This window comes from Anolis carolinensis, chromosome 3 (genome assembly GCF_035594765.1).
Source record: "Anolis carolinensis isolate JA03-04 chromosome 3, rAnoCar3.1.pri, whole genome shotgun sequence".
In the NCBI taxonomy this organism is placed as follows: domain Eukaryota; kingdom Metazoa; phylum Chordata; class Lepidosauria; order Squamata; family Dactyloidae; genus Anolis; species Anolis carolinensis.
In genome coordinates this window covers 126,343,449-126,370,833 of record NC_085843.1, presented here as the reverse complement: position 1 = coordinate 126,370,833, position 27,385 = coordinate 126,343,449, and the positions used below count along the sequence as shown (strand labels likewise).

At 37.5% G+C, this 27,385-nt stretch overlaps 2 protein-coding genes across 5 annotated transcripts in view; one reads left to right on the top strand and one right to left on the bottom strand.

Annotated features, from left to right (window-relative positions):
* The window catches only part of ubac2 (UBA domain containing 2), a 114,195-nt gene that overhangs the window by 32,939 nt on the left and 53,871 nt on the right, over positions 1-27,385 (top strand). For both annotated transcript variants that reach the window (XM_062975481.1, XM_062975482.1), the window contains exon 5: positions 26,901-27,024. In XM_062975481.1, coding sequence (XP_062831551.1) covers positions 26,901-27,024 — 124 coding nt within the window. The remainder of the gene's footprint in view (positions 1-26,900; positions 27,025-27,385) is intronic.
* On the bottom strand, positions 4,751-27,306 carry gpr183 (G protein-coupled receptor 183). 3 transcript variants are annotated; one of them, XM_008106956.3, is made up of 2 exons: positions 27,239-27,306; positions 4,751-7,406 (listed from the first exon to the last, which is right to left on the bottom strand). In XM_008106956.3, the coding sequence occupies exon 2, from the start codon at positions 7,374-7,376 to the stop codon at positions 6,264-6,266; it is 1,113 nt and encodes a 370-aa protein (XP_008105163.1). In that variant the 5' UTR covers positions 7,377-7,406; positions 27,239-27,306; the 3' UTR covers positions 4,751-6,263. The 3 variants fall into 3 exon arrangements, with proteins under 3 accessions (XP_008105163.1, XP_062831550.1, XP_062831548.1); XM_062975480.1 differs by lacking the exon at positions 27,239-27,306 and adding an exon at positions 18,027-18,036; XM_062975478.1 differs by lacking the exon at positions 27,239-27,306 and adding an exon at positions 14,115-16,478.

Sequence of the window (27,385 nt, the reverse complement as noted above, 5' to 3'; positions counted from 1 at the left end):
TAATAAAGTTTATATATGCACATGGTACTATGTAATGACCAGCATTTGGAGAATTAAAGTTAAGAATAAAAAGGGAGATTCTCCTGAAGATTGGCTAGGTTTCAGTTGTTAATACAGTAGAGTCTCACTTATCCAACGTTCTGGATTATCCAACGCATTTTTGTAGTCAATGTTTTCAATATATCATGATATTTTGGTGCTAAATTCGTAAATACAGTAATTGCTACATAGCATTAATGTGTAATGAACTACTTTTTCTGTCAAATTTGTTGGATAACACGATGTTTTGGTACTTAATTTGTAAAATCATAACCTATTTGATGTTTAATAGGCTTTTTCTTAATCTCTCCTTATTATCCAACATATTTACTTAACCAACATTCTGACGGCCCGTTTATGTTGGATAAGTGAGACTACTGTATTGCGTTATTGTTAATTTTCAAATGTAGCTAAACAGGATGAGCCAACTCCAAGAACATGAACTTTGCATACTTTAAACAGATAGCTTTTGCTCCATGACGTGGCTCAAAATGTTTTTGAAATGTTATGGTTATTTTACAAGTTTGGGCTGCAGTTTTTTGGGGGAAATCCAAACGAACCAAAAACTAAACACGTATCAACGCTAAATGGGCTCGTAAAACTACATATACGACCTTTTGAGTTCTTGCACAGTTCTAATAACTCACTTCTATAAATTGGTTCAGAGTTGGCCTCCTCATCCTATCTATAACTACACTACAATTTGCCCCAGAACAACTTTATCTGATTCAGAATTCCCTGTTCCTCAATAGCACAGTCTTTAGGCTACAATACAAGGGATCTCAGCAGATTCCTGCTACCATTCTCTTCCTGTTATTAATAATAAGCACATCCTTTCTGCAGTTTCACACAGGCTCAGGGTGAGATGTCCCATAATGTGGCACATTTGGCTATCTTTTTCAATACAAATTGAATATTCTTTATACAAAATGCTTGGGAGCAAAAGTGTTTTGGATTTCAGATTTTTCAGATTTTGAGATATCTTTAAGATGAGACCTCCGTCTAAACATGAGATCTATTTATGATTCATATATACACATAGCCTGAAGGTAATCTTGTACAATATTTTAATCATTTTGTGCATGAAACAAAGTCTGTATACTGAAATGAAAGTTGTCACTACTTCAACCACCCAATCACAACCATTTTGGATTTTTGAGTTTTTAGGAATTTGGAATTCAAGTTGATGGAAGTACACTACTAATATGGCAAGCCATGATGAAGTGTTGTCATCTAAATTCCTCTGCGTTTCCATGGATGTTCCACTTTAAATTCTTTGGGGTACTTTAATTTATTATCTGTAGTAAGGAATAGAATTCCAGTTATACCCACCAGTGTGATAACGTATTCACTTTTAAAAATTGATTAATCGGTGAAATTGTTTGATCGATTAAAAAGGTGCCTCTAATTATTGGGGGAAAACATTTTTAAAATAATTATTTTATACTTATATAAAAATGGCCACTTTAGCATGGCCACTTCAAAGATGGGGGAGGGGGGAATTATAAGTTTTAAAGGCTATTTTATTTTATTTTAATCTATTTTTTACCTTAACTCACACTGTATTACAGTAGAGTCTCACTTATCCAACATAAATGGGCCAGCAGAACGTTGGATAAGCTAATATGTTGGATAATAAGGAGAGATTAAGGAAAAGCCTATTAAAAATCAAATTAGGTTATGATTTTACAAATTAAGCACCAAGACACCGAAAAAGTAGTTCAGTACGCAGTAATGCTTTGTAGTAATTACTGTATTTACAAATTTAGCACCAAAATATCATGATGTATTGAAAACATTGACTACAAAAATGCATTGGATAATTCAGAACGCTGGATAAGCGAGTGTTGGATAAGTGAGACTCTACTATATTTAATTGTTTTTTAATTCTTGTATTGTATTTTTTAAACTATGACCAAAGTATGGGATGGTTAGCCGCCTTGAGTCCCCATGACGAGAAAGGTGGGATATAAATAAAATTATTATTAATAATAATATAATTTGGAAACCCTTGCAGTGAGGATATACACTTTCTCTGAATGTTTTTGTCATATGCAGATTTAACCTATTAATTAGTTAAAATGCGCATGGCCTAGGGATTACTGTTGCTATTTTCTCCCTTGTTTGTAGGTTTTAGCTCACTGATCTCAGCTGAAAGCTCTGCTGTTTTTTCTGGAGGGTGGCATCCTGTCTTTCAGGCCATCATCTGCTTGCTGCCTGCCAAGCTTAGTCACCAGACTTCCTTCCTCTTCTTCACTCATGATAAAACCATAAGGGGAGATCATGAGACATTTCTCTGAGATACAAGGACTTTGCAGACAAGTCATGCCTCTTTGCTGCAGCAGGGATAGAACCTCTTTCAAAATACTGGAATGCTCCACTAGAATTAACAGAGGGTAAATGTCAGGCAGATGGCTGGAGTTTAAGCCACTACAATGCTGTTGCAACTATTTATAGATAACAGTGTTAGTAATAGCTGGATAGTATAGATGCTGGAGTAGATAGTAATAGCAATGCTTAGAAATATTTTCATACTTCTAGATATTGCTATTACTATCCAGCAATGCCCAGCCATTTGTAATGGCATGCAAAACAGTAAATATCATGCATTTCCCCTAAATTTCTACATTAATATGTCCCAGCATCAATCTAACTCATAGCTGTATACCAGTTGGTACTTATAAATTGGCATTTGGTTAGTGGTATACATAAGCATAAGTTGCACAACACATGCATAATGAAATAATCACTATACAACAGACCTATTCTGCAGAAGTGAAGTTCCATATACAGAAACATTGGCCGTTGTAATTACATAGTGCATAATGACATCCAGTGATTGACATGTGTCTGGTGCAGTGTATCTCAAAATACTAACATTTATGCTGTGCTGACCAAAAGGTCCCAGGTTCAAATCCCGGGAGCGGAATGAGCGCCTGCTGTTAGTCCCAGCTCCTGCCAACCTAGCAGTTCGAAAACATGCAAATGTGAGTAGATCAATAGGTCCTGCTCAGGCAGGAAGGTAACGGCGCTCCATGCAGTCATGCCAGCCACATGACCTTGGAGGTGTCTACGGCCAACGCCGGCTCTTTGGCTTAGAAATGGAGATGAGCACCAACCCCCAGAGTCGGTCACGACTGGACTTAAGGTCAGGCGAAACCTTTACCTTTACCTTATGCTGCGCTGAGTGGATGCCAGATTACAAACATAATATATTAGTAGAAAAGTTAGTGTATCAGATGGCCACCCAGTATAAGCCTTTTAGAGTTCTCACTTTACTTGAAGAAAAGTGTTCTGTAGTCTCTGTGTAAAGCTATCCAAAAAGATAACATGATTTAGAGGAGCCTGTATTTATAACAATAAAAAACAGGACTTATGGGATGCAGTCATAAGCTACTGTATCACTACCTCCCATTCCACAAGATTATAATAATGGTCCTTTGATAATTACCAGTCCTGGGATATGATTTATTCTCTCACTGTTGATTTTAGAAAAGAACAAATTCAGATGGTTGTTTATTGTTTCTACAAAAATGTATTGTTGTTTTCTACTACCACTCTTTGGGCAATGAGCCAAGATGGTATGATATAAGGGAATGTTCATAAATAATTGAGCATTTAGACAAATTGCACAATAAATACAATAAATTACTTTTGTTATTTTGCATGAGTTAGAAAACACGTAGCTGACCTCACATGAACTGCCCCACGGATATTTACTAGATGTAAATGTGTGTGGCTTTTAGTATTTGAGTGCAAAACTAACATTTGTTTATGAAGTACAAACAAGAAAATAATTTATTAATATGTTTTAAAATGATACAGAACTATTGGGAATTAGAATATTTATACATATGTAATGCAAGGGTAATTTTTAATATGGCACATAGAAATTAATATTGATCTAGTGCAGTGGTTCTCAACCTGTGGGTTCCCAGATGTTTTGGCCTTCAACACCCAGAAATTCTATCAGCTTCTAAACTGGCGGGATTTCTGGGTATTGTAGGCCAAAACACTTGAGGACCCACAGGTTGAAAACCACTGATTTAGTAGATGTCGTCCCCCCCCCCCCCCACATAGCCATATACATATATGTTCACACAAAGAAGGTCCAAATGACATGGAGTTTAGTATTACGACACTGTTTGAAAGGAGTATTTTATCATGGACTGTGGAGCCCCCAGTGGTGCAATGGGTTAAAATTTTGGATTTTGATATGACCTGTTAATAGGTTGAGAGTTATTTTGCAGAAAACACCAATGTCACCTCAGGAGGCCAGCTGTCCTTGGCTGTTGCCACCATCTCCAGTCCAGCCACTCAAAAAGATGAGAAGTGGCACCATGATACAGAGAGTAAAGGAGGTCACTGCTTCTTATCTGTTTTCCTGGGATGGCTTCTTTTTTCTTTTTCTTTTTCTAGTAAGAATTAAGGTACAGTACTCACATTGAACCATAGATAAATTGTCCAAGGTTTACTAAATTTTCTTGAATTATACATGAATATACAGAGGAGTTGTAGATGTCTGCACATTGTTGTTAAGCAGGAGGAAACTGCAAAGAAACTCAAGAGCATTGATTCCTGTCCTTTTGAACTCTGCCAGTGTTGCACACCTGCAGAAGCAGCTGCCCATATTTGTTGTTTGTGACAGAACAATTGTTTTGAGCTACCACTCCACATCTATTTATAAAATCAAGAAGTATGACAACTCATGTAATGAAACAAATCAGTTAGTTTTAATTTGATTTTTTCCCCTAAAATATCACAAGTAGGTTGTGCCATCTGAATCCCATCTAATTTTTTTCTTTTTCTGGGATTAATACCTACAACAATTGTGTTTGTAAAAACATAAACTATCCCATACCTCAAGTAATTCTTGTCTGTCTGGATAAATCGTATGATTGATTTTTTAAAAGACTTTTTTAGGGTAACAGTTTTTAATCTGACATTTCAAAGTCTGCAATAGCACCAGTCTGAAAGAGATAACCTCTTCTTTTGCATATTTGTTAGTTTTGGCATTTCATAGGCTTTTCTCTATCCCAGCAAAACCATTTTAGTTTGGTTGCTGCAGAAACATAACTCTCTGTACGTATGCTAAGGATTCCAAACAAACCATTTTATCCTGATCTAAGAAATATCCTCCTCAGAGAGGAAAGCACATACGTACAAGAAACATACAAATGAACGTTATACAATGAAAGCCAATTAAAAACAAACCAGTATGTAAAGTAAATATATATTACAACAAAGAACTTCAGAGTGCAGATGTTGCTAAAGATGTGTAAGCACCCACCCACTCCTTCCTTTTGTTTATTATATGATTCTAGGTTTGTATTGTTTGGATTCTAAAAGAAGAGAGGTCTTTTTTATTTGGACCACAGACTGCTTATATAGCAGGAAAAAAGTCTCCTGAGTGATATCCTGGTTTTCAAATGCTTTTGTTCTGATTGCTTTGTTGCCTATCTCAGTGTAACACATGTTTGTCAGCGTAACACGTTCTTGGATATGCACAAAACATGCCCTTGTATTTCTTGTACGGATATTGAGAAGTCATGTAGCGAAATTGTATAAATACCCCCTGCAAAACTAGGGAGCGAATGAACATCAGGATAGAAGTTAGAATTGGTGGTGGCTGTTCTTGGTTTTACCCAGTGAGAGACTTCATTTGGTGAATTTAACCTAGGGATACCAATACTATACTGATAAACATTTACAACTCTTATATTACTGTACACTGAAAAGAAGCAGTGCTGCTGTTCCTCAATAATATATTGAAAGGGACATAAAACAGTCTGGATGCTTTCTCTTGAAAACTCTTTTTTCCTAATTAAATTATTTCATATCATTTGTTATACATGAAAAGTCAAACAACATCAAATGTTTCCTTATCTATATTCCTATATGCCAGCCATAGAAATCAAGATTGTGGGAAATGGAGACATTCAATCTAATATATATTTATTTGTTTGTTAGGTAACTAATTCATAAAACCATTCATCAACAACTTGGCTTACTAAGATTGAAAAACAGAAATATGCAGGACACTATCACGCTCCACGATGACAACATTGTCTGAAACCAAAGTAAAAAAGCAAAGTAATTGTTAGCTGTTCATTTTTTTGGTTTGCCTGCTACAGCATGTGCCACATGATCCACCGACCATCCAGTCCCAAGATTCACAATATTCAGTTCTTGAAGGGACTTTCACTGATGTCAGTTTTTCTGCTTCAAGCAGCATTTGTGCCTAAATGTTCCTTCGGTGGCTTCCAACTGCCACATGTTGAAAGGGGAGACAGCTGTGTATCTCCAATGTCACGAGAGCTTTCATCAGCAGCTGTTTTGACAGCACTTGATACTGATACACTTCCTTGTCGTCTCAGTATTTTCATTATTGTTCTTTTGTATCCTCTGCATGCAAAGAAATAGATGAAAGGGTCAAAGCAGCAGTTCAAATTCATCAGGAATACTGTGTAATGGAGAGTCTTCTGGAAGAGCTGTTGCTGGCTGCATGGAATGATAGGAAGCACAAGCTTCTTAATCATATGTATAATAATGGCGAGATGGTATGGTGTGAGACAGATGACAAAGACGACAATGATAAAAATAATAGTATTTATCGCTTTCTTGTTTGTTCCTGATTTTTCAGCAATAGAGTTTCCCTTTGCAGTTTTACAGAGTTTATAGCTAATTTTAGAGTAACAGATTAGTGTAATCCCAAGGGGAATTATATATCCCAGTAAGCAGGCACCAAGGAGGATCCAAGGGAGATTGTCAATCATGTTCTCGAAGTTTGGATATTCCATGCATGTTATCTTACTTCCTTCGTCGTGTGACATCATATTCATAAGTAATGGGAGAGTTTGTCCGAGTACAAGAAACCACACCAAAACACAAATATATGTGGCACATTTCACTCTTCTGATCTTGGTACGTAAAGGATGAACCACAGCTAGAAACCTGTCAAAACTCAAACATGTCATAAAGTTCACAGCTGCATAAATGTTGATGTAAAAGACAAGAGCTGTGAGCTTGCACAATGCTTCTCCAAATGGCCAATGAAAGCCCAGTCCATAATACGCTATTCTTGTAGGTAAAGCTGTAGTAAATAGGATGTCCGACACAACAAGATTTGCTGAGTAAATAGTGGTAGAATTCATCTTTTTTCTGTTTTTAATTATCACAGTGAGAGCAAGTCCGTTTCCAAGTATTCCAACTATGAAGATAACACTGTAAAATGCAGGTAGAAAGATCCGTGCTGAATCCTTATGTTCATATAGGTCACAGGTTGTATTGTTAGCTTGATATGATGTGGCAGCAACTGTGGCTGAGAGTGTTGCCATAGTTTGTGTCCTGCCAGGAAGTTAGGAGGCCTAGAATACAGAAGAAGGAATTCAATTAAAATATTTTTAATGAATACAGGTAATCTTATTTCTGTTTGTTTACATCTTTCTAATTGGGAAGTGTGGCATTTTGGAAAACCTTGGTTGTTTATGTCCTGACTGTATGCTTTAAAAAGTCTTCAGGCAGTTACACAGTACAATTTAGAAGCATAGCAATAACTCACAGTTCACAAAATAACAATAATGCTAAAACAACTACCTATAGTAGTATTGATAGAGAATATTAAGATAAAGAGATTTAAACTTGAACAAATACTATGCACTGTTACCTTAAGATAAATATTAATTACACTGGGAAATACATGCAGAATTAAAATCTGAAGCTACAAGAGGGATATCCTTTCTCTACTAAGCAAAATTAGTATTTGGAATAGGATCAATTATGTGTTGGTAGCAGTAAGTAAATGGAAATGAGATAGTTGGGAGTAGCTAAGAAAGCAAGATAATCCAAGAAGGAGGCATAATGAATTTTCTTACATAAATATATTTTCACAACATTCACACCTGCCTCAAACAGACAAGAGTTCTTTCTCCCACCACCAGAGCCGGTCCAACAATGAGGCGAATTAAGCGGTCGCTTGGAGCGCAAAACATATGGGGGCGCAGTTGAGACTGCTTTTTCTGTTGATTTGTTGTAAAACATGATGTTTTGGTGCTTAATTTGTAAAATCGTAATGTAATTTGATGTTTAATAGGCTTTTCCTTAATCCTTCCTTATTATCCAACATTTTCGCTTATCCAATGCTTTTATTTTTCAGTGATTGGTTTGGGGGGGGGGGGGGCGCCAAAATTCTGTTCACCTACACTTGAAAAATACCTAGGGCCGGCTCTGCCCACCACAGATATATAAACCCCACTTGCCTAGTTTCCAGCAAACCTCACCACCTCTGAGGATGCCTGCCATAGAAACCTTAGTGAAACCTTAGGAAAGAATGCTTCTGGAACATGACCATACAGCCCGGAAAACTCACAGCATCCCAGTGATTCTATCCATAAAAGCCTTCGACAACACATCAACCACTCATATTTACCAAGCTCTCTAGAATTATTTGTGCCTAAGGATTTGTGTTTCCTTAAAGGAGTGTGTCGTTTTGTGTGTGAAGTTTTTTTGAACAGTTCTTCTTCTTCTTGTCCCAAGTAGTAAAATAGGAGATTTTTACTCTTTCCAAAATTGTTTCTTTACATTCACACAGTGAATTTTAGACTGTGTACAAAAATAGGTAAAAGTTCAGCAGTGTAGTGTAGTGTACTTGAAACAAACATTATTCTTTATATAAATTGTGATTGTTAATATATGTATTATATACATACTTTTCACTGTGTTTTGTTGTATGATACTTACAATACTTTGTCATGCCATGGGTGTGGCATGCCAATTTACTATTCTTTCCTCTGTGCAAAATCACATCTCTCACATTGAGCGTTCGCCTTATTTCTCAATTTTTTAAAAATGTATTTTTACTAACTACCATATTATATTGCTTTTTTATTTATTAATTTTTTTAGGGCACCCTTTTTCCTCCAGTGATTTCTTCACACTGCATGACTAAAACTTGTTGTGTTAAACAGTAGACTGTCCTCACTTGGCTGTGTGGAGTAGGAGTAATGGAAAAGTAAGATGCAGTGTTATGTTTATTCACCTACAGAGTCTAAAGTTAATTTTAAAAAAATAAAATCTCCTGGCTTGTAGAGGCAAGAGAAATGGCTGTGTGGCCTTCAACCTCTAGACTTTCTTGAGGTTCTACACTTGGTTGAGACCAGTATGTTCTGTGGCTAGCAATCCAGATTGCCTAACATCAGTATTTCATAGCTTTTTTGTGGGCAGTACTATTATAAACAGGATATTGCTCCAGTTTGTTGTCAGATGGTTTCTGCATTTCTTTAACTCCCTTTGCTGATGGGATGTGTTCTTTTTCTTCTCTGGAAACTTATGGGATTTGTGATGTACCTTCAAGAGCAAGCTCAATCTTTGCCTATTCAATGTGAAACCTTACGGTGTTCTGCAGGACTTAGACCTCGAACACTGGATGTTCATTGCCATATAATACAACTTCAGAATGTGGATTAATTGCATTGAACTGGATTGTATGGCAGTGTAGATCCAGCCTTAGTTTCATAGCCAAGCTGTGATCCTTTGCATGATATTCATGGAAAAAGCCCACTGAACATAATGCAGTTTCTTTCTTAGTAAACACTAGCTGTGCCCTGCCACGCATTGCTGTGGCCAATTGGAATTGCAGTGAATAGCCTTGCTGCTTCAAAGCCTGGCTGTTTTTTACATAGGGTATCCTTGCTAGGCCAGGTTGAATGAGATGGAGTAGCCTCGTGGTTTCCAAAGTCTGGCTTTGAAGCTGCAAGGCTGTTTAGTGTTAATCAAGGTGGGCCACAAAGGGGTTGATATATGTGTGGAATAACGTGCAGTGTGGTAGAAAGAACTGTTGTCTGGTTGAGGCAGGTGGTGCCATGGATCTCCTTGATTAGCATTGAATAGGCCTGAATCTTCAAGGTCTGCCTGGTTAGTACTTGGAAGAATCCTTTACTGGGACGTGTTAGCTGGGTGTGATTATTTAAGTTGTTTAGCATTGAATGGTCTTGTAGTTTCCAAGCCTGGCTGCTTCCTGCGTGAGGGAATCCTTTGTTGGGAGGTGTTAGCTGGGCCTAGTTGTTTCCTGTGTGGAATTCTCCTGTGTTTTGAGTGTTGTTGTTTATTTAGTGTCGTGATTTTAGAGATTATATTGTTGTGTATTGTTATTAGAGCACAGTACAGTAGAGTCTCACTTATCCAACACTCGATTATCCAACGTTCTGGATTATCCAACACATTTTTGTAGTCAATGTTTTCAATATATCATGATATTTTGGTGCTAAAGTCGTAAATACAGTAATTGCTACATAGCATTACTGTGTATTGAACTACTTTTTCTGTCAAATTTGTTGTTTAACATGATGTTTTGGTGCTTAATTTGTGAAATCATAACCTAATTTGATGTTTAATAGGCCTTTCCTTAATCTCTCCTTATTATCCAACATATTCGCTTATCCAACGTTCAGCCGGCCCGTTTACGTTGGATAAGTGAGACTCTACTGTAATTATTATACATTATATTGATAATGTTATATGGTTTGCCTGGAACAGGATTATATGAGGCCCCATCTACACAATGGTTTAAAATCCACACTGAAGTGGGTTTTTTTTTTGTTTTTTTGCTGTGGCCTAGGAGGCAGCCTGGCTTTGAAGCTGCAAGGCTGCTTAGTGTCAATCAAGGTGGGTCACAAAGGAGTGCATTCTGGTTTTGGGGGTTTTTTTGGCCCAATGGAGGTTAGGGATGTGTAGTTTGTTTGTAAGAATGTAGACACGTGGATGAGGGGTTGTGTTGTCAATTTTCTAGGTTGGGAGGCCTTTAGTTTTGTTGTTTTGCCCGGTGGAGCTATGCCATTCTCCTTTTATATATATAGAAGATATGTAGGATGTACTGATTGTCCTGCATCTTGTTGATTTGATTCTTTTGTCTGGAAAGAACAGAAAGGAACTTAGCTTGGGGAAGAAAACTAGAAAAAGAACAACAGATGCCAGAAAGAGGAAGGAAGAGACTTTTCTAACTCCTCCCAATTTCTTCTTTCAAGTGCCAGAATTTTTTAATAGGAAGCATGGGCCCCCCTGTTCCTGACAGTTTTTGTGTATTTTATTGGTATGTGGTCCTAATTTTCTGGATTTCCAGTTGTTGCAATGGAACTTGAGCTAAATTCAAACTTCCAGGTTTGTTTCATTTATAGCAATAACTCTGATCTAGTTAGGGGCTTATCTGTCTAGAAACTGCCATACATTTCTCTATCCCTGGGTGGGCAGGGAATCTGTGGAAATAGGAGTTATGTCAGTGATCTTCCAATACACAGGCTATTGATCGGTTAAAACCCTTTCCTCCGATCCCAATGCCTTCTTCATTATAAGGCTATAGTGAGGCAGTGAGTATCCTTACACTGTTCTGAGCCACCTGAACCCAAGATAGATACCCATTTTTTAAAAATTAAGTATTTTCCGTACATTTTGTAAGAAGAGTAAAGTTGTGACATATTAACAGAAAAAAACAGCCAGAGTAGAAGAAAATCAACCTGCATTTTAACGTTTTAGAAATAAACTAAACATAAAAGTTCTGCTAAAATAGCAGAATATTGTGCACGAAATAGATATGAAAATAAATTATTATGAATGGGAGGATAGGATGACCTACATAGAATTCAGCTTCCAAATACCCCACCAAGCATAGTAAATGAGCAGGGTATCTGGGAGCTGTAGCACCAAAGATTCTCCATCCTCAATTGGACAAGCATTTATTTATACGTGGAAGCATTTCGTGATACATGTTGTATTAAAATGTATGGCATTTGAAGAGCATAATACTGTGACTTGCTGACTTGAACCTGGAGCATCCACTCTGCATGTATTAAATATCAACCAGCATAGTGTAGTAATTCAGTGTTGGACTATGACTCTAAAGACCAGCCTTTGATCCCGTGCTCTGCTATGGGAACCCACTAAGTGACCTTAGACGAGTCACGCTCTCTCAGCCCCAAAAACCCTAATGAAAGGATCATCTTAGGGTCCCAAAAAGTTGGAAGGCATACAACAATAACAATTAAACTATAATTTTGTGAAAAGCTTAACAATAACTTGCTTGATTTATCACTGTTAAATTTTTTGAACTACAGTAGAGTCTCACTTATCCAAGCTAAACGGGCCGGCAGAAGCTTGGATAAGTGAATATCTTGGATAATAAGGAGGGGTTAAGGAAAAGCCTATTAAACATCAAATTAGGTTATGATTTTACAAATTAAGCACAAAAACATCATGTTTTACAACAAATTTGTCAGAAAAAGCAGTTCAATACGCAGTAATGTTATGTTGTAATTACTGTATTTACTAATTTAGCACCAAAATACCACGATATATTGAAAACATTGACTACAAAAATGGCTTGGATAATCCAGAAACTTGGATAAGCGAGGCTTGGATAAGTGAGACTCTACTGTAATATGGTTTTCTGAATTATTTGCCTGGAGCTACTTGTTACTGAATATGTTACTGGTGCATTTCATGTTTAAGCCCAAGGCATAATGTTTTGTAAAAATGCAGTTTGCAATATTTATTAAGAAAGTTTTTTTTCATGTCAGGAGCCCTCTGTGGCACAATGGGTTAAACCCTTGTGCCGGCAGGACTACTGACCGGCAGGTCAGCAGTTCGAATCCAGGCAGCGGAGTGAGCTCCCATCTGTCAGCTCCAGCTTCCCATGTGGGGACATAAGAGAATCCTCCCACATGGTGGTAAAATATCCGGCGTCCCCTGGGCAACATCCTTGCAGACGGCCAATTCTCTCACACCAGAGGCGATTAACAAAGATGACTGTTATCAAAGTAATACCCATGTGCACATTTACCAAACATCAATCCTACTGAAAACACTGTGATTTTTTCTGTATAAATAGAATACTACTGACATTGCCAATTTTATAGGGTCTCTACTACTGTGTTTCCCCGAAAATAAGACAGTGTTATTTTCAGGGGATTTATTTTTCCATGAAGAAGAATTCACATGTATTATTGAACAAAAAATGAACATTTATTATATACTGTACAGTAGTTGTCATCACAAACCAGCATAACCAGACAAACTGAATCCTATCAAGAATTTCTTGTTACTACCAATATTTCCATGTACAACACTCTATAATACATACATTTACCAATCTTACATGCTCTGGTGTTCTGTTCAGCGGGCATGCTTACAAACAAAAACTTTGCTAGGTCTTACTTTCAGGGGAGGCCTTATATTTAGCAATTCAGCAAAACCTCTACTAGGTCTTATTTTCTGGGGATGTCTTATTTTAAGGGAAACAGGGTAGTTTAACATAAAGAATACCATATTCTGAAAATATATTCGGCAAATGGCTGGGATTACAATCTTATGCACAATTGTTTAAGAATAAGATCCAGTGAGCTCAGTGGGAATGACTTGGAGTAAACCTGCTTAAGTTTGGACTTTATAAAACAATATTCTAATTAAAGTGGAAGAAGGACTTAAAGCATGTAAAAAAAAAACCCTTCTAACAGTTGAACACAATATAGCAAAAAAAAACATTTTTGTTTAGAGGAGTAAAAATCCATGAAATAAAAAAGTTTTTGAAGAAATGCCTGTCAGAGTTAGAATTTAAAATAGCACATATTTTAAACATCAACAGTGGTTAAAGAATACTTTAAAAAGTATTCCTATCCTATAAACACTGGTCTCTTGTCTTCTAAATACTTGTCTTGGACCAGAATGTGATTTTTCCAGAACCGCTTTAGAAATGAGCTAGGGCTTTACCAAGTAGTATATTTTTAAAAAGCCCAAAACACTTATTTTAATGCTACGAGATTTTTAAAAAGTAAAACATTTTTGTTTTGTTTTAGGCATACCTTTTCCCCTTCTGATTCTATCCCCTTGAGCTAAGTAACATAAATAACATCTTTGTCACTGACACAGAAATTGTGTTGATGAATTCTGTTGCACTGGACTGGACTGCAGTCCTGAAATCTGTCTTAATTACTGCTGCCTGAGAAATGTTCTTAATTTCCTTCTTGGCTTCTTAAAGCAATTAATTGTCTTTGTGCAGGGAAATAACATGTAATATTGTAGGTACTTACGCAACTTCTGTTCATGAAATCCTCAATGTGTTTGTATTTGCCGCACATTTCATATGTGGCTGTTTCCCCTTTGCATGTTGTTTTTAAGAATGATTAGGTCAGACTAGCCTTTTATGGTGTTGATGGCATTTCCCCTCCCTATAGCTGAAGTATACCTTAAAAAAATATGGGAAGTGAGAACATCTATTCAGTTTGCATGTTTCATTGTTCTTTTTTAGTCAAAAGCCCTGTGGTATTTTAAAGACTTACAAGTTTTGTGGCTTTTGTAGAAAAATTTTTTTGCTTCACAAGATTTTTTTAAATAATAGAATGACAAGATGTGGTGTTCCATGAAAGTAAGTTGAAAGTGATAACATTTTGTGCAAGTTAACACACAGCTTTGTCTGTTGACCTGTTTTTTTATGAGCCACCACCTTGAACCATTTATCATTGCAAGAGAGGTGGTACTTTCCTACCTGTGTTCTGCCAAGACCAAGTTAGGTGTCATGGTGTTAGCTATATGTTTCTTCTTCCGGATCATCCCTACTCCCATATAAATGAGGAGGAGGTCTTGTTTTACCAGTAAAAGGAAAACAGATGATAAAAGTTTTGAATCTTAAGTTCTTTCATTCTCATCAGTGTCTCTAGACATTTGTCTTTCTTCCTGGCAGGTGGTGATCATTACTTCTCTTCAATATGTTTCTTTTTCTGTCAGTGCTTGTATACTGTAAGGGGAAATTTTAGTCCTTCATATTCACTTTTCTTCTGAAGAATATACATAGAAATTGACCCACAATATAGGTCATTGTACAACATTGTCATTTACACTATATTGAAAAATTGACTATGTTAAGAGCTTTCCCCTATAAACAAGCAGAAATGGATCCCATTTTCTAATATGATGTTATCATACTAGAACAGAAAAAAAGACCTGTGCTATTTTTTCAAACCTACCAACCATTTGGTTGTTGGTGGCTTTCCCATTGAAGGAAAATTGGATTTTTCCCATTAATATAGACAGTAAAGTTCATTGGCGTGAAAAATGCCACAGTGCAAGATGAATACATTTTTTCATTTTATAACATTATGTTTGTTTTTATTCCAGCTCGCTTTTTTTGGCTCTGTTTAGAAGAGCACACTTGATTCTGTACTCTTTCAGCATGGAACCATTTAATACTCTTCAATGATTAGAATTATCCATGGGGTCTGAATCCATTCTACAACAATGCAAATCTGTTTACCTTAGTCAAAGAGGGATAAAGCAAGATATTTACACTCTTCCAAACTGGGTGGATACATAAACATTTGACATCTCACACATCTTTCTCTGCCCAGAGTAACACTGAGAGAAACTGGTATGGTATGTGTGTGTCTGTGCCTTCAAGTTGCCTGTCAGCTTATGATGACTCCCACGAATTTCACAGGGTTTTCTTAGGCAATCAATTCTCAAGAGGTAATTTTGTCAGTCCAGTCTACTGGAATATAGTCTACAACTCTGATATTTGTTGGCAGTCTCACATCCCAATAGTAACCTTGCTCAGCTCCCAAGATCGGACAGGATTTGGTATTTAGGAAGTGTGGTAACGTAGTTGACTCTTTATGTTGATGCAGCAAATTTTGAAGTTGTGTAGTGGTAGATTCTTCATTTTAGTAAAAGAGATAGACATTTTAAAGTCTGATATCAGCAAAGTAAAGAATTTCTGTATATATTTCAGATTTCAGTATTAATGTCAAAAATACGTACTATATTTTACATAGGACTTGTGCTACATTAGAACAGTAAAGACAACTATCACTCAAGTAAAATAAACATTGAATATTAAATAATCTAAAAAATAAAATAAGGTGTAAACACTAAACTAATCTGGGAATGTGCTATTTCAACACAACTAATGAAGTGGTTTAAAACCAGTATAAAAAAAGGACTAAATATGTTCCAGTCTCCGTGGAATACACGAAGCTCATTCCAGAAGCATGTTTAAGAACTGGTCCAAGAGTCCAGAAGAGCTTTGACTCCCAATATGACCATCATCCCACTTTCTTTGCTAGTTAACTTGTACCCAGGATGCTTTATTGTGTTAATTGTTTGCCTTAAATACATAGTTGAGCAAATAGTTTTCATGGTTGCTTCTCGCTAGCATTGGGGCGAAAACTGGGAGTTTGTTGGCAATTCCGTGTAAGATTTGAGTTAGCACGTAGCATCACTGACGACTTTTGTTTACAGAAAACTAGCATTTATGTCTTACTTAAATATAAGGCTCTATGGGACAGATAGAATTTTAAAAATGAAACCCTGGTATGACAATGGGAGTAAAATGACTGATACAATCTAATTTCTCAGGAGTTTGTGGCAAAACATGAAGAAATTGAAACTCATTTGCATTTCCAAAAGGTTGTATTGTCTGCTTGTACCTGTGAGATGACAAAGATAGCATTACTAGAGGAAATTACCCAGGGTATCTACAAGCCTAATTTCCCTGAAACTTCTCTTTATACTGAGGGCGGGGGAATTTTGCATGAGTAAATTCCATGCAGTCAGTGTAGTTCTTAGTCCATGAAAGTTATAAATATTATGTAGTCCTCAATCAGATTTGTCCATTTACTCAGTAGAGTTAAGAGGTTAGCTAAGTTTATGGAAATTTGTTAGTATGTTTGGTATATTTTTCTAACTGTTTTTATAGGGAGCAATAAAATGCTCTCATTAAAAAATTCTCACAGGCAGTAGTATTCGTGATTCAAAATGTATACTATAGTCATTTTGACAGTTGATTAACTATAACAAAATCCTTTGGTTTTCATGTCTGTGATGCTCTTCATTCTGTGTAAAATTCCAAAGTGCTTGTTTCTGGTTCTTTCCAGTAAATCATCTTTATAATACCACTAAAATAATTGAATTTAGTAGCACTCAAGTACATTCAAATAATGCTAGCTTAGGGTTGTTGTGTGTTTTCTGGGTTGTATGGCCATGTTCCAGAAGTATTCTCTCCTGACATTTCACCCACATCTATGGCAGGCATCCTCAGAGGTTGTGAGGTATAAGTATACCTCACAACCTCTGAGGATGCCTGCCATAGATGAGGATGAAACGTCAAGAGAGAATACTTCTGGAACAGGGCCATACAGCCCGGAAAACACACAACCCTGTGATCCTGGCCATTAAAGCCTTCAACAACACAATGTTAGCTTATATAAATGTTTATGTTTAGAGCCAAATATACAATTTTCAATGCCACGCAGTTTCTTTATGGCTGGAATCTACTATTTGAGATTACATTTATGGTAGGAGAAGATGGATGCATGCATGTATACATATGCACATAAAGAGACACATCAAATATTTGAATGTTTTTATATATCACTGCTTTCTCCCTTGGTGTGTTACTTTAGATTTGTAGGATTTGACATTCAAGCTTTAATCACACACTTACAGTGAGATCCAGCCCATTAGAATATCCACCAAGTCAGCCTGCTGATCATTACCCTGTATTTTGGAAAGAATAATAGCACAAATGTTTAAACATTACTGAAGGAGCTTAGACAGCTTGACCTCATACTTCATTATGAGGTTCCTTCTTCTATAGTACTTTAACCCTTAAAAAGCAATCTTATGATACATAATCACAGAATTTGCTCCCAGCTGTCTTAAAAGAGAGTTCATGGTGTAATAAATTCTTAAAGGCCATTCTAAATTGAGTTTGTTAAATTGAACCCTTTGTTCACTAATCCTGTAAAACAGCAATGATCAAGGGTACGGTGGGATAAGTAGTTGCTTTATCTGGCCTCCTAATCATCTTCCTGATCACTGTTCAGCTAATCATTTTTAAAAATAAGATGTTGTGTTAAGGACCATGTGTGGTGGGTCTAAATGGTCCAAATAAAGTCGACTCACTGCTCAGTTGCTGTGGAGAGTCCACACAATGCACACTTGAATACGCAACTGCTGCATCCACAATGGAATACGGATTTTGCTTCTGAGCTTCTTGGTGACATTGCTTTTCTGACAATGTAATTTCTGGTGTCAAGCCAGAATCAAATATCTACTCATAATAATGATAATAATAACTTTATTTTTATACCCCGCCACCATCTCTCAAAGGGACTCGGGGCGGCTTACATATGGGACAGAAAGTCCAACAGGCATAAAAGCAAACAATCATAACAAGTTAACATTTGAAAGGCTTGCTTAAAAGGCTGTTTTTCCAATACAGTTCCGTTATCCAGGCGGAGCCACCAGGGGGCGTTAGAGAGAGAAGGGTAGTGGAAAGTGAAGAAGGAAAACCATTTTATCTGTTTTTCTGTTATTTCCCCCAACCATGTCCCCATCGTGGAAACAACCCTCTTTATGAAATTGGACGTGGGGCGGGGGAATAACCAGTGAGAATGTTTTTCTCCTTCAACTTTCCCTCGTAAAATAGACTGTCCTTCTCTCTCTAGTGTGCCCTTTTGACCTCCGCCCGGAAAATAGAACAGTGCTGTTTTTTCCCTTTTATGAAGTACAGCTGAAGCATCTTTTGCAGAGACCACTGAAAACACTGCACAACAGATTTGTGTAAATGTCTTAAACAGCCACTAGGTGAAATTCAGAACTTTTCAAATTTTTCAGGACATTGAGCTAAGGGGATCCCATCTGGGGTTGTATCCCAGAGTTTAAGGACTTAATCTCACGGGGGGGGGGGGGGGAGGAGTAGCAGGTAAAATTGTCTTCTTTGCATGGTATTTCATAGGGTTCTATCTTTAAAGAAGACAGAAAATTTACTCAGCTCCATCACACAGGTTTGCCTCCTCCCTTTTCTAATTCAACCATTTCAGTAATACTTTTTGAAACAGGTGTCCTTTTTGAGATGTTCACCTACACTAAAGGAAACAGGCACTCTTTTTAAAACATTTCTTTCAATGGGACCCACACAGTTTTTAAACCACTAAGCATTAGCAAACCAGATGAACACCTAGAAGAAATGTCACAAGTAATTGAACAAGTCCACCACTATATTCAAGTTTCTCAGAATGTTTTACATAGTTAAAAAGATACAAGGAAATGGGTACAGGATGGGGAACACAGTGAGGAATGATCTTTAAGGGGAAGGGGAAGGGTGAAATAGGGAAGGTAAAAGGGGGAGGGATGGGTCATGGGGGAAAAGGATAGGGTAGTCAAGAAAGGGTTCTAAAGTAAGGTATTAGGGATGAAAGTCTTTTTGGTTTTCCGTCTTTTACTTTCCACGGTTATATCATCATCCGTTGTCTAACTTCTCTTCCACCACTTCCTAACACAATGGAAAATGCTCATTTTAAAGAGTTTCTGTGTGCAGGAAAAGCAGTGGATTTCTGCTCATCCTTGAAATCTACCCATTTCTACACACTGTGGAAACGGAGTCCCATGAGCAACCACCAGAAGCAATCCTGCGTCATTTGATGGGCTCAATGGGAGTCTGTTTTTGAAGTGTGTAGAAATGGGCCGAAACAGAGGAAACATACATATGATGAAGTCATAATAATTAGTCATGTAGACCACCAAAAAAGTTTTGGGGACAATCCCATACTGTATTGAATCAGTTATGGAACCTTGCCTTCATTATGAAAATATTGTGGGTTTTCTTCTTATTTTTCCTCCTACACCATCACCTTCCTCTTCTTGTCATCTTCACCATTATTATTATACATCATTCATTTAGAAAACATGTGATGCGTTTTTTAACAGTGGCTTACTGAAAAACATGGTATATTTTAATCTATTTTAATATTTTTAATCAATATTTGTATGTATGTATTTTTATCCTTTACAATTTTATCTTGTAAATCGCCTAGAGCATCGTGGATGGAGGGCGATTAATAAGTAATTAAATGTTATGGTTGAGCCTTATGGCTCCGATACTGGGAGACGTGGTCGTAAGACTCCTCGAGAGTCAGACTCTCTTGAGGAGCGAGAAAGGAAATGGCTGCGGGACTTATTTGCAGAACCAACGGACGAAGACTCCTTTGAGGGTTTTACCGAGGGAATGGAGGAAGAGATGGTTAGTTCTGAGGAGGATGACATGGAATGGACTCGTGTGAGGGAAGATTTGGGTGTCACCGGCAATGATAGTGTGGGAGGCGACTGGCGGGTTGCAGGATCGGACCCGTGGACGAGTTGGAGGGATGGAACAGGATCCACAGCTGGGGATGCTGTGGGGCGTAGTCAAAGGTGTTTTAGCTCTGATGAGGATGATGATGATGAGGCACCTGGAATTAGGGTAACAGCTGATAGCGATGAGGAGTTGTGAACTGGCATAAAATGGGGTTTAGAATCCAGGGCTAATTGCGTTGGGCAAGGTAATCTGGACGAACGCTTGGGCTCTTGTTGGGAACTTCCTGAAGACGGGTGTGATTCGTTTGCTGTATACGTAAGTTACCAAGGACACTGGGTATAGACGGCGGGAGAAACTGTGTGGGCTTTTCCTGTGCAACTTGTGTTTAATCTTGATAGCTTGGACCTCCGTCGTCTTTTTGACGGACATTAATTGCCTACTCTGGATTGACGCTGGACTGACTGACTGACTTCGACCTCGGACTATCCCTTCTGTGGCTATCGGTGGAACTGGTGAACCAAAGACGTCTGTACCTGGCTTTCGACCTTGGACCGGATTGGGACCCTGCTGACCGCTGCTACCCTGATTGATGTGTTTGGACCCGGAGTTCGCTCGTTGCACGGAGGAGTAACAACTTAGTTACTCAATCGTAGCTTTTGAGTAGCAGAGAGGAATCTGCTGCCAGTTATTTGTGTTTCATTGAATCTTTGTTTATCAACTTTTGTTTGTTTAAAGTGCCAGGCTGAAGTAAGCATTTTTGATTTAACCCGGATTAAACTCCTGTTTAATCCGGTTTATCTTTTGAACCGTTTTAGTTCCAGCAAAGTTTTTTTTTGTATCTTTTCATATCGAAGGCAAGTGTTTGCCTAGCCCTTTTGTTTCTTACGGGCATTTTTGGTTCTGTAACTTTAATAAACTGTGTTGAACCTTATTTGGTGGCGTTCTGTCTGTGACATTAAATAATTAAAAAAATGATATTCACAGGTAAAATGGGAGATAAGATTTTACTTTTGTCCTTCTCTTAGGCATTAGCTTGTTGTTTCAGCCTTAGGCCACATTAGCAAGGTACAGTACATAAGTAGCTTCTGGCCCAATGAGGTTTCCCACAAGTCAGTTGTGTCAATAGGAATATTCCCACAGAGCAGTTTCACCAGAAAATGGTAACCCACAAAAGAGAAGAGTAGTTATTGAGGACTGCAGAAACGAAGATGAATGGAGCCACATTTTTAAAGACACACAGGCAGCAAGGAAGGTAGATCAAGCTGTCAGAATTTAAAAGGCAATTGAAGGCAGCCCTATTCAGTCATTATTAAGTTGTGAATTTTAACCTGCACTTTATCAATGGATTTTAACTTGTATTTTAACTCTGTGTATTTTGCTGTACGTATGCCTTTTGATGGTATTTTATCTCTTGTATTAATGCGGTTATATCCCGCCTTGAGCCACAGGGAGAGGCAGGTAATAAATTATTATTATTATCCTCATCCTCATCATCATCATCATCATCTGGATTTTATATGGCAGTGTAGATGGGGCCTAAGTATGTGTGCAAAGGGGAGAGAGATTGCGAGCTCTGTGACTTTTAAAAAGACACTTTTAAAAACTGACACTCAAGAGGTGGAACTTTTCTTCATAGGAAGTTGCAGTGTTGGAAAAACTTGATTTCTGATTGGTTCCTAATATCTTTATAAATGTAAATTATTCCTATTTAACTTTTGCAAAACACACAGTTTTTCTAAGGGTTTACAGACCTATCATCTTTGTCTCTCGTTTTCTGGTTTTCATTCAAATGAGAAATTTCCAAAGGAAAACAAAACGAATAGGAAATGGGGGGAAAGCATAATTTTTTGATGCTGGGAGCCGATAGGGGATTTTATTTTTCAAATTAGTCTGGCTGTTACATTGGAATCAGAAGTTTCTTCCGTGTTTTTCAAATATTGAAGATCAAATGTACTTTTAAAGCAGGCCTGCACAATCTGTGGCCCTCCAGGTATTTTGAACTTTTGCTCCCAGAATTCCGGACCATTGGTCAAGCTGACTAAGGCTTCTGGGAGTTGGAGTCCCAAACACCTGGAGGGTCACAGATTGTGTGGGCCTGATCCAAAGGATGTATTTACATAAACTACTGATAGGGCAACTGTGATTTCCCACTACTCCATCAACATTCCTTATCCAGAATTTTCTTGGATGTTAACAGAGCTCAAATATTTACACCAGAGATCCCATCTGGGATGGGGAAAAGGCCATGAGAGCAACATCTTCTGAGGGGATGATGGGTGAAAGACGTTTTCCTGGTACACACCCACACATGATCAACCTGAAGATATTTGGGACAGGAAGGGGACTGAGTTGTGTAACCGTCTGGCTATTGTGCAGCCAGAAAACGAATTTGCACAAGGAGGCACTGGATTCTTCCTTGCAGAGTGCTGTAATAAGTGTTGACATCTACAAGAGAAATTATAAGGATTTTGACCTTCATGATGTGCTTCAGGCTTCTAGGCTAGCTCTGAGACAAATAACTGCATCAGGCAAAGTCAGTCAACAAGATTAGTAGAATTGTTATTAAGAGTGGTGGAAGGTTGAACAGCAGAGGAGGAGGTCTGCCTTAAATATTTTTACCAAACATAAACTCACTAGTTCACCATCGGAGTCAGAGCTTGGCAGCTGGTATGAGCCATGGCTTTGTGCATCATCTTCCAGTCTTTATACACAAGGAAAAATCTTAAGTTAGCAACACAATATTTTTGTTGCAGTGTGTTAATATAGTAAATAGTTCATAATTTGTTATTGTTCTTCATTATTATAACCCACTGCTGTGGCGAAGTATGGTGGTATGGGAAATAAAGTATTGAGGAATTGGTGGTAGTTAAGGTAAAGGGTAAACGTTTTCCCCTGACATTAAGTCCAGTCATGTCTGACTCTGGGGGTTGGTCCTCATCTCCATTTCTAAGCCGAAGAGCCGGCGTTGTCCGTAGACTCCTCCAAGGTCATGTGGGATGACTGCATGGAGCGGCATTACCTTCCTGCCGGAGCAGTACCTATTGATGCACTCACATTTGCATGTTTTTGAATTTCTGGGTTGGCAGAAGCTGGGGCTAAGAGTGGGGGCTCTCTCCGCTCCCCCAATTCAAACCTGCGGCCTTTAGGTCCAGAAGTTCAGCAGCTCAGCGCTTTAACACGCTGCGCGATCAGGGGATATTATTTCCTAAAGGTTGTGAATATACAATATTTCTGATTGTTTTTTTTTTGTCTGTTGGAGGCAAGTATGAATGCTGCAATTAAGAAAAATGATTAGGATGTAATGGCCTTGCAGCTTTAAAGCCTGGTTGTTTCCTCCCTGAGTGAATTTTTTGTTGGGAGGTGTTAGCTGGCCCTGATTGTTTCCTGTCTGGAATTCCCTTGTTTTCAGAGTGGTGTTGTTTGCGATATTTTATGTGCTTCTACTGTCTGTGGCCCTGAGAAAACAGAGGATTTGCCAGAGTTTGATGATGGGAATACTTTGTTGGGAGGTGTTAGCTGGCCCTGATTGTTTCCTGTGTGGAAATCCCCTGTTTTCAGAGTGTTGTTCTTTATTTAGTGTTCTGATTTTAGAGATTGTATTGTTCTGTTTTATTATACCACATTAATTTTTATATATTCTGATTTTAGTGTTTTTGAATACTTGGAGCCAGATTGTATTCATTTTCACGGTTGACCGCAACACAATAATAATAATAATAGTAATGATAGTAATAATAATGACTTTGGTAATACACAGTGCTTCACTCCCTTCTCAGCTTCTTTTCTGGAAGAATCCTTTCTTGGGAGGTGTTAGCTGGCCCTGATTGTTTCCTTTGTGGAATTTCCAATTTCCCTGCTTTCAGACTATTGGTCTTTATTTACTGTCCTGGTTTTAGAGATTATATTGTTCTGCATCATTCTATCCCAGTAATTATTTCATATTAAAGTAGAATCTCACTTATCCAACATTCGCTTATACAATGTTCTAGATTTTCCAATGCAGTCTGCCTTTTCATAATCAATGTTTTTGTAGTCAGTGTTTTAAATTCATTGTGATATTTTAGTGTTAATTTTGTAAATACAGTACAGTAGAGTCTCACTTATCCAACATAAACGGGCCGGCAGAATGTTGGATAAGCGAATATGTTGGATAATAAGGAGGCATTAAGGAAAAGCCTATTAAACATCAAATTAGGTTATGATTTTACAAATTAAGCACCAAAACATCATGTTAGACAACAAATTTGGCAGAAAAAGTAGTTCAATACGCAGTAATGCTATGTAGTAATTACTGTATTTATGAATTTAGCACCAAAATATCACGATATATTGAAAACATTGACTCCAAAAATGCGTTGGATAATCCAGAATGTTGGATAAGTGAGACTCTACTGTAATTACTACATAGCATTACTGCGAATGGAACTACTTTTTCTGTCAAATTTGTTGTATAATATGATGTTTTGGTGCTTAATTTGTATAATCATTACCTAATTTGATGTTTAATCGGCTTTTCCTGAATCCCTTCTTATTATCCAACATATTCACTTATCCTGCCGGCCTGTTTATGCTGGATAAGTGATACTCTACTGTATATTGATAATCTTATATTATCTGCTTAGAACTAGATTATATGAGGCCCCTTCTTCACAGCTGTATAAAATGCACACTGAAGTGGATTATATGGCAGTGCGGACTCAAGATAATCCAGTGCAAAGCAGGTAATATAAGATTCTAAATAGGTTATATAGCTGTGTAGAAGGGCCTTGAGTCTACACTGCCATATAATCCAGTGCAAATTAGATAATCTGTGGAAAGGCCTGAGGCCTAAGTCTGCCTGTCCCGTAACTGAACCCTGGCTGTCCCTTGGTTGCTAGGAGACCAAGTGGGCAGAGATTAGCCCTCTAAACTGGCAGCAATTGGATAAAAAAATTATTTCTCTCTATCTAATTAGGGCTTTATTTTTCTTTTCTTTTTGTTGTATCAACCTAGAGGCGTGGATGATGGGCTGTGTTGTCAATTTTCGAGGTTGGGGGCCTGTAGTTTTGCTGTTTTGTCCGGTGCCCTGATTCCATCACTCTTTTATATATATAGATTATAATGGGTGGGAATCAGCCTTTGCCAGTATAGCTAATAATAGGGAATGTTGGGCGTGACAACTCAGTTACATTTAAAAATCAATTTAACATTTTTCTTGTGGGCAAAGTAACTGCCCAGCATATAACACTGATCAAATTCTCAATATGTAATGAAAAACATCATACTAGAGAAAATACTATTGATCCTAACTGAAATGTCTCCCTATAATATTTTATATCTTATGAATGCGATTGTTTTCTTTTAGACAACTGTTTATATTTTGCATTAACTGGTAATTGTTTCAATGGAAGTAAGAGCCAGTGTTTACTCTGCTTAAAATATGTACATATTTGCACAGTATTTTCTGTTTTATAACTGACAAAATTAATCAAATATGAAAAGCTCCCATCCAGTTATGCTGGCAACTTAAGTTGCAAGAAGCCCTGTCCTTAACAGATACATAACTATAATATATGGTTGTGTCTGGATAGCTTGATTCAAACACTTTGAGAAAGATATGGGACATTAATCTGTAAACCCTTATCAGACAGATGCTAGAACAGATTAGTCAGTGAAGTTAGCTTGCCTAAAATGTAAGTGGGTCTGACTTTAAAGCACAAAAATTTGTCGTAAGATTCCATCAACTACATAATAGCACTGTTATTGTGTTGCTATTTGCAGGGGCCCTGTGTGTGTGAATCTTCATATGCTAAAATTCGAGCACCTCACTTTTTGAATCTCATATCATTATTTTTAATTCTGTTTCTGAACTGTAATTTTAAAGAAATGCATCTTTCCACAAAAAATATTTTACCACTTATCTTAGATAAACTGTAAATTTTGTATTAAAATATCTCTCTTCCGCTCATGTCATAAATACATGTGTTACACGAGAGCCATAGATTATGATCCTAGCTTCCATTTCTTGGTCACACTGCAGCATGAATATACCCAAGAAAATGGCAGATCAGGGAACAGATCAGAAGAACCCTCCATCCTTACCGTGCTGGATGGCAGCTGCCAGTTAAGGGGTGAATGTGGCCTCAGTTCTCCAGGCCTTGTCTTGTGGTGACAGAAGCTTTACATTAATGATGAGTCAGTGGGTTTCATAGGAGGGAGGCATATACTTCCCTGACGATGTACCTGCCCTGTGCATTCTGCTAGTATGCACCTGATGCTAATTTGAATAAGAGTTTTCTATTTATGCTCATAACTCTGGTTAAAACCAAGGCTTCTTAAACATTTTCCATTCATGACCTCTTTCTACCTGAGAAATGTTTACGTGACCCCAAGTATATATAGGTATATAAAATGCATACACAAATCAAAAAATTACTGATAATAAACCAACATTTCCAAGGCTTGCTAAACAGGCTGATTTCCCCTTTTTATGAAGTACAGATGAAGCATTTTTGCAGAGGCCACTGTAAACATTGAATGTTATTGCTAACAGATTTATTGTTGCCTAATTTTTCGGGACCCCGTTTGGGGCCAGGACCCACAGTTTAAGAAGCAGTGATTTAAACAATATTGATGTACCATTTTAATATTGTAAAAGGCAGCAGAATGTGTTTGCTTTATTCAAAACCAATCAAGTAGAAGATACTTAGATATCTGCAAACGTTCTAGTGACATCCCATTTTTGCACTGTATTTTGTCTCAACAGCTTGGGCCCTGTATTCGCTCTTTTTGTACCATTTTATTGCTCCATTCCAAGAGTACAAGTGACGCAAATTCTAGGCCAGTTTTCCATCACGAACAAGACATTGGTCTATGTATTGGGTTTGCAGGTATAGTATGTGCTGACTTGTTTGTTTTTCAGTTCCTTAGTTTATCAGAATCTTCTCTTTGAACATTCCGTTTTCCAGAACTATGTAATACGGGACCCCCTGTTTCCATATACAGCCAGCCCTTCCTATTAGCTACAGTTAAGGAAACAGTACCTCTGTGAAAGTGAGAAACCACAAATAAAGAAATTGCTGTAATTTTTAGATGAGATAATACCTCTCTTGGAATTTGTAAGTTTTCCAGAAGTACTGTGTAATCAACTTCTGCTGGAAGCTGACCCTAGAATCCCACTGGAGGACCTAGAGATTGCGAGAGAGAACGTTTTAATAAAATCCACAAAACTCAAGATTACAAATCTGCATT

Coding starts and splice junctions, on each gene's coding strand:
- gpr183 (XM_008106956.3), bottom strand. CDS start 7,376: ATGGCAACACTCTCAGCCACAGTTGCTGCCACATCATATCAAGCTAAC.